At 44.8% G+C, this 17,081-nt stretch overlaps 1 protein-coding gene and 1 pseudogene across 1 annotated transcript; both read right to left on the bottom strand.

Moving 5' to 3' along the window:
- Window positions 1–8,535: 8,535 nt before the first annotated feature.
- Window positions 8,536–11,094, bottom strand: LOC143399737 (ATP-binding cassette sub-family F member 1 pseudogene; annotated as a pseudogene).
- A 4,534-nt stretch (window positions 11,095–15,628) lies between these two features.
- Ccrl2 (C-C motif chemokine receptor like 2) lies at window positions 15,629–16,693 on the bottom strand. Its single transcript, XM_076856656.1, has one exon. It carries the CDS (start codon window positions 16,691–16,693, stop codon window positions 15,629–15,631), a length of 1,065 nt encoding a protein of 354 aa, XP_076712771.1.
- Between the last annotated feature and the right edge of the window lie 388 nt (window positions 16,694–17,081).

Here is a 17,081-nt window from a genome sequence, read left to right as displayed (position 1 = left end):
GAGGTTTGCCAATCCACAGCTTCCACAATTCCCTGCTGTCATCTTAAAAAGAAATAAAATTAGAAATGCTTTTGGTTTTTTCTCTTTGTAAAGCCTCGTGGTTTTTTTTTTTGTTTGTTTTTTGTTTTTTTTTTCTAGAATTTTATTCTGAAGCCATGTGCCTTTCTTTCTTTTGCAGTCTTGGGCACAATGCCCAGTGGTCTGGAATCTGGGGACAGGCCAAGTGACTGTATTTCCCAGGGAGATCCAATTCATGCACACAGTTGTCTCTGTATGTGTGTAGTGTGTGCCTGCAGAACCATGTGTATGTATGTGTGTGTCCAGGTCGTGTGTGCACATGCGTACATGTGTATGCCTTAGCATTTGTGTGTACACGTGAAGGCATGTGTGTTTTCTTTTTTTAAATTGATTTTTAAAAAAATACATGACCGTGGAATGCATTACAATTCTTATGACACGTATACAGCACAATTTTTCATATCTCTGATTGTATATAAAGTATGTTGACACCAATTCGTGTCTTCATATATGTACTTTGGATAATGATGTCTATCACATTCTACCATCTTTGCTAATCCCCTGTCCCCTCCCTTTCCCTCCCACCCCTCTGCCCTATCTAGAATTCATCTATTCCCCCCATGCTCCCCCTCCCTACCCCAATATTAGTCAGTCTCCATATATAAGAGAAAACATTCTTTTTTTGGGGATTGGCTAACTTCACTTAACATTATCTTCTCCATCTCCATCCATTTACCTGCAAATGCCATGATTTTATTCTCTTTTTCTGCTGAGTAAAATTCCATTATGTATATATACCACATTTTTTTATCCATTCATCCACCGAAAGGCATCTAGTTTGGCTCCACAGTTTAGCTATTGTGAATTGTGCTGCTAGAAACATTGATGTGTCTCTATAGTATACTGTTTTTAAGTCTTTGGGTATAAACCGAGGAAAAGGATAGCTGGATCAAATGGTGGTTCCATCCCCAGATTTCCAAGGAATCTCTATACTGCTTTCCATATTGGCTGCACCAATTTTCAATCCCACCAACTTGCAATGTATGAGTGTACCTTTTCCCCCACATCCTCGCCAACACTTATTGTTATTGTCTAAGCACCAAAAAAAAAAAAAAAAAAAAAAAACCCAAATAACCCAATCAACAAATGGGCCAAGGACCTGAACAGACACTCCTCAGAAGAGGGTATACAATCAATCAACAAATATATGAAAAAATGTTCATCATCTCTAGCAATCAGAGAAATGCAAATCAAAACTACTTTAAGATATCATCTCACTCCAGAGTGTGAGTGTTTTCAATGTAGGACAGAAATAGAGGCTATAAGAATACAAGGATGAGTGAAAGAAACTGGATATAAGGAAGATTCGAGACTATTTGGTATTTAAAGTAAATATCATCTGGTATAGTAAATGTGTAAATTTGGACCAAATAGGGAAAAGCTTGAAGACTTCTAGACCTTGGCCTTATTGGCTCTCGCCCTCTGGTTAATCTCTAGTTACCAGCTTTCTACCCTTTGGCTCCCCATGCCCTTCAAAGCACGGTCCAAGCTGACCATCTTCACTTTCTTCCTTTCTCTTCTCTCTCCCCGCCTGTGATTTGCCTCTGACCTAGTCACTGCCCTGGGTTCAGGAAAAGGACTCCATGTCTTCCCATGATCAGGTGAGGGACTTCAGCGTCTTCCTGTGGGCCCTCTGCTGCTCACCCTGCTGGCCATGTGCTCCTGGGAGCCCATCTCTGTCACCACACCTTCCCTTCCTGCCCTGCTGGCTCACGTTCCTTCTGATAGAGTCGGTCTCCATGGCCCAGGTGGCTCCCCCACTCCAGGTCATCGCTAAGCCTGGCCACACACCTCTACAGGGGTCTCTAAGTCCCCACCCTTTCTCTAAGTTCAATTCCTCTCCCTGCTTATTTGCCATATTTTCTCATGTTTGTTTCCCTCTTTCCATGTGGTTCTGTGAATTCTACAAACAAAATACCCTGTGGATTCAGAGTAATCCAATTCCTAATGAATTAAAAAAAAAATTCCTTGAATTTCAAACAATTCCTATGAATGTTTTTCCCCCAGGGTTTGTATACACCCCCTCCACCCCGTGTCATGGACTGCATTTCTTTTTACCAATGCAATCATGAAATCCAATTTAACGTTTTTCATTGAAAAGAGTCTTTATTTCTTATGTCCATAAAAATTACTGGACTGAACTCATTAACAGGCAAGAGGAACCGAGGAGTTGAGGAATGGTGTGGGAATTGAGAGGAGGTTTTCAGAGTGATTTCAGTCGCGCTCCACGCATCCCTAGGCTAGTTCCATGTTAGTTCCCTCCCATTTCTTTCTTTTTTTCTTTGCAGGGAGGTACAGGGGATTGAACTCAGATTGAACTGAGCACATCCCCAGCCCTATTTCATATTTCATTTAGAAACAAATTCTCATTGAGTTGCTTAGTGCCTTGCTTTTGCTGAGGCTGGCTTTGAACTCAGGATCCTCCTGCCTTAGCCTCCCCAGCTGCTGGGATTACAGGAGTGGGCTACCATGCCCGGCAAGAAGATTCTTTTTAAAAATATATTCATGTCATGGTGTGTTGCAGGGCCTGATCTTGAACCCTCATGGAGGAATGCTTATCTTGCTCATTGTGCAGCAGCGAAGTCCTAATATAGAATGCTATGTTTTGGAGCAGAGTGCTGTCAGAACACTGGCAAGCACCATTTCCTTGTTCCTTTCACAAGAAGTTATTCCCCTGTTGGTATAAGGCTGGCCTACATGGCAGTTTCTGGACTCTTGGTATCTGGATCCTGTAAAATATGTTGGCCTATCATGACTATTATATGTAAATTGGTGTGTGTGTGTATATATATATATTCCTGTGCAATAAAGCAGACACAGTTCTCTGAAACCATCTCCAGAAGTGTTTCTCCACGCCCTCAAGATCCCCATAGTTGATGCTGGAAGGACAAACCCCTCAGCAATGATGCATTATTCTGATTTTTTTTTCTAAAGAGAGAGAGAGAATTTTTTAAACATTTATTTTGTAGTTTTCGGCAGACACAACAACATCTTTGTCTGTATGTGTGCTGAGGATCGAACCCGGGCCGCATGCATGCCAGGCGAGCGTGCTACCGCTTGAGCCACATCCCCAGCCCTCTGATTTTTTATTTTGACAAAATTCTTAACTAATTAACAGCCAGGAGGAACTGAAGAGCTGCCATGACACCTTTCCAATTTTATCATAGAAAAACTTGCAGAGTTTCATGATGAAGTAAATATAAGAAAGATCATTTTCTGTATTAAAGAACATGACACAACATTTGGAAAAACATGCAGACCATCCACATGTAAGAACAGAGACAGATCTCTAAGATACATTGTTTGTTAAAGCAAATTAAAGAGTAGTACATTCAATGCAAACATTTCTGTTGAAAACATGCATGTCCTTACTTTTTTTTTATTGGTTATTCAAAACATTACAAAGATTGCAGAATCACATCGGTTACACATCCACATTTTTACATAATACCATAATAGTAACCGTTGTATTCTGCTGCCTTTCCTATCCTCTACTATCCCCCTTCCCCTCCCCTCCCATCTTCTCTCTCTACCCCACATGTCCTTACTTTTGCAAAAAAAAAAAAAAAAAAGGTAAACTAGACAACAATAACATAAAGTGACCCGCAGGACTAGGGCAGACAAGTGGAAGGGGCGAGAGGAGAGGGAGAGCACTCACCTGAATTCACCTTTTTATGTGACGTTATGTTTCGGAAGCATGTTAATGTTTCATAACAGTATTCAAAAATAGTGAGGAAAAAAATGCCAAAACTAATTCAAGTAAAAACAAATGAACTGAAACTCAACACAACATAACCACCACAAAAACAGGGAAAAGGGAATCCCTGTAACATTTGAGCATGATAATTTAACTAGAAAGCTGCAGTCTAGGAAAAAAGAACAGGAAGTGCAGACAAGTTGTGTTTGAAGGTGATATGAGGGTAGCAATTCTGAAACCTTTTTATGTGTGTGTAGAATTGAGAAATGAACGTCGATTTGGGGACCTTCAGTTACTATGAAAGAAAGAAGACAGGACTAGGGAATGGGCAAAGTGAGGCACAGCCTCCCTCTTGGGCTGGAATGGGAGGTGTCAGTGTGGACTCAAGAACTTTTCTTTTTTTTTTTCTTTTCTTTTTTTTTTTTTTTTTTAGTAGGACAGGTCTACCAATGAGAAGATTGGAAATTCTTTTGGGGGTTGTTCTAAACATTTTGCTTAATTGGGGCTTCAAAGTTGGTATCCTCCATTATTATTATTGTTTTTTAAATTTTTAGTTGTAGATGGGCACCATGCCTTGATATTTATTGATTGATCCTTATGTGGTGCTGAGGATGGAACCCAGGGCCTCACACATGCCAGACAAGGGCTCTACCACTGAGCCACAAACCCAGCCCACTAGTACTCTCCATTATTACCATTAATTGCAAATGTTCATCTGTTAATGCTGATATGTAGTGAGATTTTATATATTTCATCTTTGAAAATGTCTTCACCTAGTTAGGTGCTGTCAAATGCTAATGCCAATCTGCAAACATAGGATTTTTTAATTGTGTAGTTTGTCTGTAATTCGCACCTTAAATGTCCCCTAAAGACCTGGCTGCCAAGTGTTAAAGACGTGGCTGCCAGCTGGTGGCTATGTTGGGAGGAAATGGAACATTTAAGATGTAGGGCCCAGTAGAAGCTTGTTAGGTCACTGGGGTGTGCCCTTGAAGGGGATTTTGAGGCCTGGCCCCTTCTTGTCTCTTTTTCTTTCATTTCCCAGCTGTGATGAAGTGAGCATTCTCCTCTGCCAAGTGCTCCTGCCATGATGTGCTGTTCTGCCACAGGCCCAAAGCAGCAGGTCCAAGTGACCAGACACCAAAACCTCAGAAATCATGAGTCAAAATAATTTTTAAAAATTTGTTCCAATTATTTATACATGAAAGTAGAATGCATGTTGACACATCAAACATAAATGGAGTATAACTTCTTTTTCTTCTGTTTTTTCTTTTTATAAGTGGCTTACCTCACTTCTTTTGTCACTGTGATGGAAAGCTGACTAGTGAAGTATTTATTACTTGAAAGATACTTATAGAATTCTATGAGCTTCTTTTCTGTTTCTTTCTAGTATGGCATGTCATTAGATTTGAGGTCACTTCCACTTGAAGTGCTTCAACTTCACAGTTTAGTTGGTTTTGAAAATATGGAAATCTTTTTTTGTTCTTGCATTGAGGTTTAAAAAACACTGACACTCTAGTCTGAGCTTAGATAATAAGTCTAATGCAAACATATATGCAAATGGGATCTCATTTCTAATGTTAACTTTGCAGCATGGGAAAGCACATAAGACGGATAAACATTCTTATGATTCAAAAGTTGGTTATCAAATTTACTGTGGTATGTTTCATATGTAAGTGCTGCTCTGTCTTGTGATTTTATGTTACATTTCTTAAGAAACATAATCAAGTCTCTGGAAAAATCTAATCTCCAACCATTTGGTGTTCTAGGAGGCAGATGAGTGCAGTTATTTTTGTTTCATTTTTTTTGGACTGCCGTAATCAAATATGGTTTAATTAACTCATTCCAAGTAAATGGCTTTCCTTGCTTGCCTAACAATGAGCCCTTCAGAAAAATCATTTTCAGTTTCTGTTTTGGTGAAGAATTTCTGTTGTGATGAGCTATTCCACTTTAACATTTCTAATTTTTCTGACTTTCCCCCCTGTGAATTGGGAACTGTGTGTTGAGTGCTTATTGTGAACATGATAACACGCAATGTGTTCTTTAGCATCACATCTTGAGTCTGTTTTGTGTTGCAATGATGGGATTTCAGAGACTGAGTAATTTAAAAAGAAAATGCATTTTTTTTTTCCCCTCATAGTTCTGGAGATTGGAAAGTCCAAGGTCAAGGAACTGGCATCTGGTGAGAGTCATTGTGCTGTGTCACCCTATGGCAGAGATGGAAAGGCAAGGTGGCCCAGGAGAGCAAGAAGGGGCCCATCTTGCTTTATCAGAAACCCACTTCTGAGATAACTAACTCACTCCCGTGACAGTAGTATTAGTGTATTCATGACCTTTGGGAAACCTAATCACCTCTCAGGGTCATCTCTCAACACAGTTGTATTGGAAATTTAGTTTCTAACACATGAACTTTGGAGAACCCATTTTAACCATAGAACACAATAGATACAACGCTTTGCCAGTAATCTGATGACAAAATAATCCATGCTCCCTAGTGTCATTCCAAGTTCATGTGGCATTCCAAGTCCATGTCTCTCTTTTCTCTTGTTGTCACTGGATCTACAACCACTGCTTATAAACATAAAATGAAGTCTTACTGGAACGATGACGTATCGACTGGGAACACTGTTGCAGCGAACCTGCTTCCTGTGGTTGGTAATGCACCAAGCAGCAGCTGTCTCAACTCCTAGCATACAGACTGTCTCAACTCCTAGCAGCCGTTGGCCATACATATGTAAATGAACACGGCTGTAAGTCAATAAAACTATTTATGGGCACTGAAAAGTGAATTTCATATGATTTTTATGTGCCATGAAATATTATTATTTTCTGATTGTTTTCCTGTTTGAACATGTAAAAGTCATTTTTTGATCATGGGCTGCAAATAGGTGAGAGAGAGGCTGAATGTGGCCCCAGGGCAGTAGTTTGGTGACCCCTTTTCTAGTATCTAGACACTGGTTGTCTGTCTCCTCCCTTCCACTCCTTGAGGTGGGCTCTGCTCCCTGATGTGCCAGGTCCAGGTCCTCAGCATATTCTTCAAGCACGACAGTGATGACCTTGGCCCCTACGGCACTGGGTCTTGTGGGCCTGCAGAAGCTGCTCTGCAGCAACACCTCAGTTGCCTGGGCCCAGCCTGCTGCCCACTGTGCAGGTGTGCGTGGGCACAGCGGTGCCCTCTGAGCTGCAGGAGCTCTGGAGCTGCCACCTGCACTTGTTGTAGAGCCACGGCCAGGTGGTCTGGTGCAGAAGGACTGGCAGGTGCACCTGTGGCCTCCTGACCAGCAGCGTAGGTTCACTTTTGAGGGAAACGTCAAGCACTCTGAGTTGCTGCAAACCTCTTGTCACTCCAGGAGGGACATTGTGCTTTCAGGTCTGGGGAGAGTGGAGTCACAGCCTGAGGGGATGCCTGTTCCCCACACCACCCTACCCCCAGGAATTGGCTTTCACCTATAAAGGGCATTCAGAATCATTTATTTGATCATTGTTTGCAGAAATAACCACAGGCCTGTCCTGAGTGGGTGAAAGAGGAGGCCTGGGCAGTGGGACACCCGGGGCTTCACCCAGTCCTGCTGTGTGTGGCTGAACAGCGGTCCCTTCGCTGCATTGTGGGTAAAATGAGGGGTTAGATTTGTTCTGTCTCTCGCTCCACTACAGACTGAGTTGGACCCCAATTACTAGAGACTGGGGAAGAAGATTCTTTTAAAATATGTCCTGTGGACAACCGCTATGGACAGAATATTTATTTCCTCCCAAATTAATACGTTGAAACCTAATCCCTAATGTAACGATGTTAGAAGATCTGGTCTATGGAGGTGATTAGGTCATGAGAGCGGAGCCCTCAGGGTCAGGATTAACGTCCTCATAAAAGAGGCCCCAGAGAGCTCCCTCCTTCCTTCTGCCATGTGAGCTTACAGTGAAAAGACAGCCAACTACGAACCAGGTGTTGGCTCTCACCAAACACCCGGGTGATGCCTGCTTCTCTATCTTGCGTTCCCAGCCTCCAGAACTGTGAGAGATACCGTTCTACTGGACTAAGACACCAGCCTCTTCTTTTGTTCTTATTTAGACAGTATCAAAATCAGTTTCCCCTTCAACTTTGTTCTCTTGGAAATTTCTATTTATACCAGATAGGTCAAAGAAGGGTTCAATGAGCATCCGTCTCTCCTCCCTCTGGATTTACAACTGTTAGCATTTTTTTTTTTTTTTTTTTTGGCAGCAGCAACTCCTTTCCTTTATTTCTTCCCTGTGTAAAAGAAAATTAAAGTTTTGCAGCTTTCCTTTCCTGCCCTCAGGTCCCCAATCAGACAAGTGACCACAGGCACCAGATCTTAGGCTGGATAACAACACAGGCCTCAGACACCTGCCTCCAATTCTGAGGTCCAAATGGATACTTGTGTAAGTCAGCATTAAATCCATCAAAAAAGAAAAGCGCCACTCGAAACCCGTGGGGGCAGCTAGGCCTGAAGCTTTAGGGTAGATCAGAGGCAGTCTTCTGAGGAATGAGTCTCAAGACAAGAGGCCACCTAAGCTTGGTTGGATGGAACCCCACAATAATGATGGTCACCTCTGTTTGTGTAGAGGGCTGCTGAGGGTAAGTCAGCTCAGTTGTCTGAAGAAAAGCGGCACACACAAATCTTTCAAAGGAAGCAATCAAAGTAGTATCCTGGTCACAGCTCCACCTTCATGTGCCCAAGTGGTTGCTGGGTCAGCTGCAGGGCAGAGGCAGGCTTCCAAGGAGAGGGAGACAATGGGGTACTTCTAGGTCACATAAGCCTGTCTCTCAGGAGATTTCCAGAAGGGAAACTCATTCTCAGGGTCGATTGGTCAATGACTTTGCCCAGGGCCTCCAACACCTCCCGCTTGTAGTCTTGGAAGTCCCCATCAATTTGGCTAACACTTTGCTCCTCCACTACCCACAGTTGGCAGTTGGTTTCTGTGATGAGTCGGGCATCATGGCTGACGACAATCACAGCACTCTTGTACTCATTGATGGCCTCCCCCAGAGCATCCGTAGATTCTATGTCCAAGTTATTGGTTGGCTCGTCCAAGATGAGGACATGGGGCTCCCGACAGGCCAGCTCTGCAAAGACAACTCGGGCTTTCTGCCCACCAGAGAGTTTGCAGATCTGGATGGTGTGCGCATGACTCTCAGGGCCAAAGCAGCCCAGGCACTTGAGTGCATCCTGGTAGGCCAGGTTGAAGCTCCGCTGCAGATATTCAGTGGGCGTCTCCTCCATGTGCAGCTGCTCTGCATATGGCTGGTTGAAGAAGCCAATTTTCAATCGGTGGTTCTTTCTCATTTCCCCATGTGTCGGCGTCAGCTTGCCTGTCAGCAGCAGGAGTAGTGTGCTTTCCCCACACCATTAGGGCCCACGATGCATATCCTTGAGTCCACGTCGATGCCCAAATCCAGGTTCTTAAAGAGTGGTTTCTGCCCCTTATAGCCAAATGTTATACCATGCAGACCCAGCACAGGAGGGCTGAGTGGCGGGGGATTTGGGAAAGTGAAGCGCACAGTGTACTCCTTTGGGCGCTTCAGGAGCTCAGGGGCTTTCTGGGATTCCTCATCTTGGTTTTTCCGTCGGCATTTCTGCTGTTTTCGAGTCAGGGCCTCCTTTGTTTGCTTTTCCGCCTGCTTGGTGGACTTGCCACCAGCCTCCGGCTCCTTCAGCTTTTTTTCCTGCTTCTCATACTGTTTCAGCAGTTCTTTCTGCTTTTGCTGGTACATCTTCTTGAAGGTCCTGTAATTGCCTCTATAGTAGTGGAGCCGCTGGGCATCGAGATGGATGATATCAGTGCACACATCATCCAGGAAGCCCTGGTCATGGGAGACAATCAGCAGTGTCTTCTGCCAGCCCTGAAGATAGTTATTGAGCCAGATAACAGCATTGAGGTCCAGGTGATTAGTGGGTTCATCCAACATCAGCAGTGTAGGCTCCATGAACAGTGTCCTGGCCAGAGAGACACGCATGCGCCAGCCCCCTGAGAACTTCTGTGTGGGCCGATTCTACATCTCAGGGTCAAAGCCCAGACCAGCCAGGATCCGTCGTGCTTTGGCCTCTGCAGCTGCTGCCCCAGTGGCTCGCAATTCCTCATATACCTTCTCTAGCCTCTCAGCAGCTGTGTCATCCCCCTGTTCCAACTGCCTCTGAAGTCCTTGTTCCTCTTCCAGCAGCTTCAATCGCTTGGTGTCAGCTCGAAGAACAGCCTGCTCTGCTGGTGTTTCATCTGCTACTACCTCCTGCTCACACAGCAGCACATCAACGTTAGGAGGGATGCTCAGGGCACGGTTGGTGATGTGCTTGAGGAGTGTGGTCTTGCCCTTGCCGTTAGGTCCCACCAGCCCATAGCGGCGTCCAGCTACGATGAATAGATCTGCATTCACAAACAACTCCTTGCCGTGGGCCGAGATACTGAACTTCTCCAGCATGACATCAGATGCATTTTCTAACATGGCCTGTCGGGAGGACACCTCTGCCTGGGATACAGAGAAGTCATTTTCGGCAGCATTAGCTGCTTTTAATGGAGCCACCTGGCGCTCATAATCCATCCGTTTCTTGAGCTTTTTCTTCTCCTTTTTGCTAAGGTGAGCATAGGGATCATCTGCCTTTGACTCTCCCTCTTCCTCCTCTCCTTCCTCTGAACCCTGTTCTGACTTTTTGGCCTTCTCTTTTCCTTGTGTGGGAGGCTCCTTTTCTTCCGTCATTTCATCTTCTTCATCTTCCTCTTCACTATCCAGAGCAGCAAATTTATTTTGAAGCTTGGCCTTCCCTTTCGACTTTTCTTCCTTTTCCTTTTTGCCCTTGAGCCCAGGCTGTTGCTCCTCAGATACAGCCTTATTGATCTGATTCTTCTCTGGCTTAGCAGCCTTAGGAGGATGCTTTTCTTCCTCCTCCTGTTCTTCACTCTGATCCTGAATCAGGGCTGCAAAAACATTGCCACCCTTGGTCTTCTTTCCTGCTCGGGGTATTGGGGCAGGTATCTCATCCTCTTCGTCACTGGCAGGTACAGAAAGGCGCTCCATTAGCTCTTTTTCCTCTCCATCATCATCTACATCCTTCTTCTGCCGGCCTTTTCGAGTGTCTCGCTTCTTCTTTTGCTGCTGTTGCTGCTGTTGTTCCTTCTCCTTGAGCACTTTCTCTTCTTCCCCAGCCTGTTTATCTTCTACTGCCAGCTCCTCAAAGAACGTCTTTTTGGTCTTCTTGTCCTTCTTCCCTTTCTTCACCACCTTGTCTGCGGGACTTGTGCTGTCTCCGTCCCCCATCCACTCGGGCTCCAGTGGTTGCTGCTTGGGTCCCTTCGGCATTGCCGTGGCAGTTACTGCTACCTTGGCGGAGCCCTGTGTTAGCATTTTGACATATTTTCCCCTCTTTCTTTTTATGTGGTGTGTGTGTGCGCGTGTGTGCGCACACGTGTGTGACGGAATGATTTGAATGACATTTGCTATGGACCACATGTTTGTGGCTGCTCTCAATTCATATGCTGAAATCCTAACCCCCAAAGTGATACATAGAGATGGGAATATGGTGGGGGATGACTAGGTCAGGAGGTCTCCCCGCCAGGACGGGATTAGTGCTCCTATGAGCAGAGACACAGGAGAAGGTCTGCTTGCTCTCCCTCAGCCATGGGAGGGGACGGGGAGAAGACAGCTGTCTGCAGGTGGAAGTGGCCCTCTGCCAGCGCAGGACTTTCTGGTACCTCCACCTTGGACTTACCAGCCTCCAGAACCGCGATAAGGAAGTGTTGCTTGAATCCACTCGGCTATGGAGTTCTCACTGTAGTTGTCTGAACTGACTAGGACCGTATTTCATAGGACAAGGACATTCTTCTTATCATCAAAATTTCACTGTCATGCTTGAAAATGAAAATTCCGTGTCATCTGACACCCTGCTCACGTTCATGTTCCCCCAGGAGTCCTAGGAAGTCTTTAGGTTTTTATGTTAGAACTAGGTCAGGGAACCTACATGATAAGCAGAAGCCCTTCTCATGTGTTTTCCAATCCTGCCCCCTTTCTCCCCCAAAGGAACCACTATCTTGCCTGTTTTTGAATTTGATGTCAGTGAGATCGCACAGTATAGATTCTCCTGTCTGCCTCCTTCCTGGCCATGTCGTGTTGGTGACATGTTCCTTTGTTGATGACATAGAGCAGAGGTCAAACTTCATTTTTTTTTTTCTCATACCGACGGTCAGTTGACACAGGACCATCTCATCTCTCTGTGGTTCTGGGGCTGGAACCCAGAGCCTGGTGTAGGTGAGGCAAGCACTCTACCTATGAGCTGCACCCCAGCCTGCAGGGCGCTTTAATGAAACCACTTCCTTTGCCTACTCAAGCGCTGAAGACCTGTATTTTATTCTGATCTTTAAAGTCTTGACCATCTGGAGAGCTGGTAACCTTGTGAAGCTGGGAGTGTAAATGGTGCCACGTGGAAGGGTCTGGAAGCTACAAACACCTCAGAATCTAGTCATTTTATTTTTGAGGTGACAGTCTAGAGCTCTTCTCCATGTGTGAGACTTTCAGGGAGTCCTAGAGGACAAACTAGTTTCATAAGGATGCCAAGAAGTTATTTCTCTTTCTGATTCCCTCATAAGTGGAATTCTCTAGGGGCTATCTGACAATGGATACTCCCACAGTTTGGTTGCAGAAAGAGAAAGAGAATCCAGTCTCTTTTAGTGAGTCAGCCATTAAAAGAACATGCAAAAAAAAAAAAAAAAAAAAAAAAGGAAAAGCAAGACTTCTTGTTAATTTTTTTTCTTTTGAAAAAATGATTATCTTTTTTAGAGAAATATTTATGTTAACATGCAATAGGTTTATTATTGTTTTAAAAATAATAAGATAACTATCTAAAATTTCTGTGTCTAAATTTCTAATATAATAAATAGAAATATCAATGCCTGACATCAAGGAGTTTTTTTTTTGGTACTGGGGATTGAACTCAGGGGCAGTCGACCACTGAGCCACATCCCCAGCCCTATTTTGTACTTTAGAGATAGGGTCTCACTGAGTTGCTTAGCACTCCACTGTTGGTGAGGCTGGCTTTGAACTTGCAATCCTCCTGTCTCTGCCTCCTGAGCCGCTGAGATTACAGGCATGCGCCATTGCGCTTGGCTTCATAAAATAAATACTCTTTAAAAATATATCTGGCTTTCTTCATGTAGCATTTTGAGATTTCATGCATGTTGTTGTGCGAATCAGTACTTTGTTCCTTGTACTGGTGCACAGTATTCCATCATATAGATATACTCCTGCTTACTAATGTTCGTTGATGGATGGTGGAACTGTTTAAATGCAGCGATCATGAACATTCATGAACAAGTCTATGGATGGCTACATGTTTTCATTTCTCTTGGGCAAATATTCTTGAGTATAATAACTTTTTAAGAATATTTCAAGTTTTTCCAAAGTGGTTTTACCATTGGATATTCCCACCTTCGGTAAAGGAGAGTTCCAATTCTTTCATGTTTTTCTTGAAATATTTGGTACCATTTTGAATGTCACTATTGGTTTCCTTCTCTCTCTCTTTCTTTCTTTGTCAGCTAGCATTCACCTTTGCAATGGAAGGTCCTTTGTGCAGAGAAGTATGCTTCTTCCAGTTATACCTGTTCCCTGTGCTCACTCCAGTTCATCTTTATCTTTTTTTTTCATAGTGCTAGGGATGGAACCCAGGGCCTCACACATGCTAGGCAAGTGTTTTACCATTGAGCCACACCCCCAGCCCAACTCCAGCTCATCTTGAGATGACCAGACTTGGACCCCATCACAATCATAGAAAAGTATATGTAGCCATAACTTCTCAGTGAATGATGCGGAGTACCAGAGAAGGATTTACTGGTACTCCGCATCATTTACTCCCTAATTTCTCTATAACTGACAGCTATTTCTTATGTCTTCCCCACCTCCCCCACTGTAGCCCCGCCAATGCCTCCCCATGCCCTGTTACATTCCCAAACAATTCAGCCTTGGCTCTAATTCCATACTATATTGGGGACAAAACCAAACACCTTAGCTGAGTTCCTTCTCCCTAGAACAGTGGTTCTCAGAGAGGTCCCAGGGCCAGCAGTATCCGTATCCCTTGGAAATTTGTCATCAATGCATATTCTCAGACCTAATGGGTCAGACACCTGGGTCTGAGGCCCAGAATCCATGCTTCAACACAGAGGTTGTGATGTGTGCTCATGTCTGAGACCACTGCCATAGAATTGCTCTAGAGTCATTTATTGTTACTTAAGTCTGGTCCTTGACGGTCTCATCCCATGTCCTAATAGAATTTGAAATATTTCACCTAACACAAATGGGGAGTCTTCAGGGTGACATGGAAAGAATTCTGATGCTTGGAAAATAAGATTTTCTTCACCTTATTTCATTGATACAAATTACCATATCTATTCACTGATTTGAGACAAAATCAAGGATGCTTTTTGGTTGGCCAAAGATTTGGCCTTTCCATTTGTTAGAGGTCCCTGTGCCTCCTTATTTGCACCCACCCATGTAGCCGTGAAGGAGGGATGTGGACCTGCTGCTTTCCACGGAGGTTCAAGGGCACGAACATGTGGCCAGTGCTGGGGAGCCGTGTTGGCTGCTGCTCTGGATCACAGCAGGAGAGGTGACCAGGTGACGTCTTCAGCAAGTGTCAGTGCGGTGCCTCCGGTGCAAGCAGGATGTTGGACCTTCTGGATGAAGCCCTGTCCCAGGCCCCTTGTCTGTAAGACCCGGCCACTGCCCACATCCTCAAGGACAGGGATGGGGTTAGCAAGAGACCAGAGAGTGTGGAATCTGTCTCTGAACACGGGTCAGGGAGAGGATGATGAGACCAAGACTGAGCCATACTTGCAGGACTCAGGGTCCTGGGGGAGGGAACTCTGTGTGGGGAGCTAGCTTTCTGCTGGTGTGGCAGGTGGGGCCTGTCCTGTGTGGTATCATTCAGTTGTAGAAAGGAAGTGGGACATTCTGTAGTCAGGGGCTGGTGAGGCCTGAGGTGTGTGGTATAATTAAAAGGTCAAAGCGTTTATTTTGTTAGACCTTTCTTTCTTTCTTTTTTTTTAATTTTTTTTTTTAGTTGTTGATGGACCTTTATTTAATTTATTTATATGTGGTGCTGAGAATCAAACCCAGTGCCTCACACATGTTAGATAAGCGCTCTACCACCGAGCTCTAACCCCAGCCCCTTGTTAGACTTTTCTGAACAGAAGTTTGCACTTATATTTCCTAAGATTCCCTCACCTTTATGATAAAGTCAGAGGAAATATTAGGAACCTTGAAGGCGCATGGGTTAGGGAGACCTGGGGGCGCTGGGGTGCTGAGTAGCCAAGGGATCTTGGAGAACTCCTACAGAACAGGTCACCGTACCTTGCTCTCCGTAGCCAGTCCTTCTGATCATCTGCGAGAAAATGTGCCTGAAAAATTATATCAATGGGTTGTTTCTTATTGTGGAATGTGCCCCCAATGGTTTTTTAAAAGCTCATATTTATTTCATGTATTTTGTTGGATAATTCCGGGTAGTTCGGCCTGTTTGGATAAAACATATAGGGTCTGGGGCAAACGACACTGGGTTTGTGTCTCACTCCTGCCACTTTCTAATTTCTGAGCCTCAGTTTCCTTCTCAGAGAAATGAGATGAATCCCATCCACACCGGATGAGACTGAGGGAGCAGGGAGATAGAGCACATGTTCATAAAGATCCAGGGACAGTGCCTGGGACAAATCCAAGGCTTAGTAAATGTTCCTTCACCCGCCCCTTTTTCTTCCACATTCTATTTCATATACAAATGGGTAAAAAAAAAAAAAGAAAAAAAATTGGACAAAACAATGCAAAGAGACAAAAGTCAACATTTATTTGTCCCGTGGTTGGTGCCAGCTGGTTTACATTTCAGTGCTGTGGTCTTCATCTTGCCTTGATGTACCTGGGTCTGACCCCTCGCTGGGTTGAGGTGAGGTGTCCTTACACCAGAGGAGCCGCCTGCAGAGGTATCTCCTGAGTGTCCTGTTCCAAAACACACAGAGAAGAGGGGTGACGCAGCAGAGGGCGATGGCCAGGATCTCTGAGACCTGAACGCTCAGGTCCAGTCGGTAGGTGCCCTTGCAGTCATGGAGGGAGAAGTGTTCTTTGAAAGCAGACAGGAAAAGCGCGATGTTGTAGGGTGCCCACATCAAAAGGAAGAGGGCCGTCAGGGCAAATGGGAGCCTAGAAAGGTCCGGGGGACTCTCCCTGGACCTCTGTCGGTTTCTCATTCGCACGTAGCAAAATACAAAAACGAGCAGCGGGAAAACCAGTACCAAAATGTTCATCTTCAGAGTCAGAAAATGCTTCCAGAAGGTCTCATCAGCTGGCAGAAAGTGGGATCTGCTCAAGGAGCACCACTGGTATTTCTGGAATCCCATCTGAGGTTGATAAAGCACGTATTCAGGCAGAGTGACCAGAAAGGCCACTACCCACATCAGAACACTTGTGATCACAGTGCCCGGCATCGTCCTGAAGGCTGGGGACAACCATCTCACGTGGAAAAACACCACGTACCTTTGCATGATCAGGAGGGTGTTGAAGAGCGCCTCACTGAATACACCCACCGAGCGGAGTCCTGCGAAAACCGGGCACAGCGGCTCATCGGCGCTTCTCCTCTCCAGAGCAGTGTGAAACCAGAAGGGCAGGAAAAGCAAGAAGCACATCTTGGAAATGGCCAAGTTCAGAAAATAGGTTTTCTCCACGTATTTCAGTCCTTTATATTTGACCAGGACAAACACAAACAAGGCATTGCCCAGGAGACCGGCCACCAACAGGGTGCCGCTGAACGGCAGCACCTGCTGGGCTGAGAGGACCTGGGCCATGTATCTGTCACACGGTGGTGGTTCCACCTTGTCGTCGTTCTTGGGAGCATCGCTGATGAAGACGTCGTAGTCGTCGTCTGGGGCTGCTGTGTAATTATCCATTTTCTGGATGTCCTGTGGGTAAACAAGAGATTATTTCTCCTCCCTGTAGCTGTATAATATCCCAGAAGAAACCACAACCAGAAATGGCACCCATAGAGCCACAAGGTCCCCTGGCTTTATTCTAACAGAGTAGGTCTGCAACACAGAAGGCTGAAATTAAACACTTTTTTTTTTTTTTTTTAAACAGGTGCCCACCTCCCTGGAGCAGCAGCGACTATATTCATCTGACTCTTAAGTACTTAGTGGTGTGCTAGGTGCCCCAGGGCATTAAAATAGGCATGACATCATCTTGGCTTAATTTCTTCTAGTTGCCACAAGGCTAGCCTACTTGGAAACAATATTTAAGTACACATACAATGAAAGAGAACCGAATACCGCAGCTTTGAAT

This window comes from Callospermophilus lateralis, chromosome 1 (assembly GCF_048772815.1).
Source record: "Callospermophilus lateralis isolate mCalLat2 chromosome 1, mCalLat2.hap1, whole genome shotgun sequence".
NCBI classification, from domain to species: domain Eukaryota; kingdom Metazoa; phylum Chordata; class Mammalia; order Rodentia; family Sciuridae; genus Callospermophilus; species Callospermophilus lateralis.
Note: the sequence above shows the minus strand (reverse complement) of the source record. Positions and strands in the feature narration are given on the sequence as shown.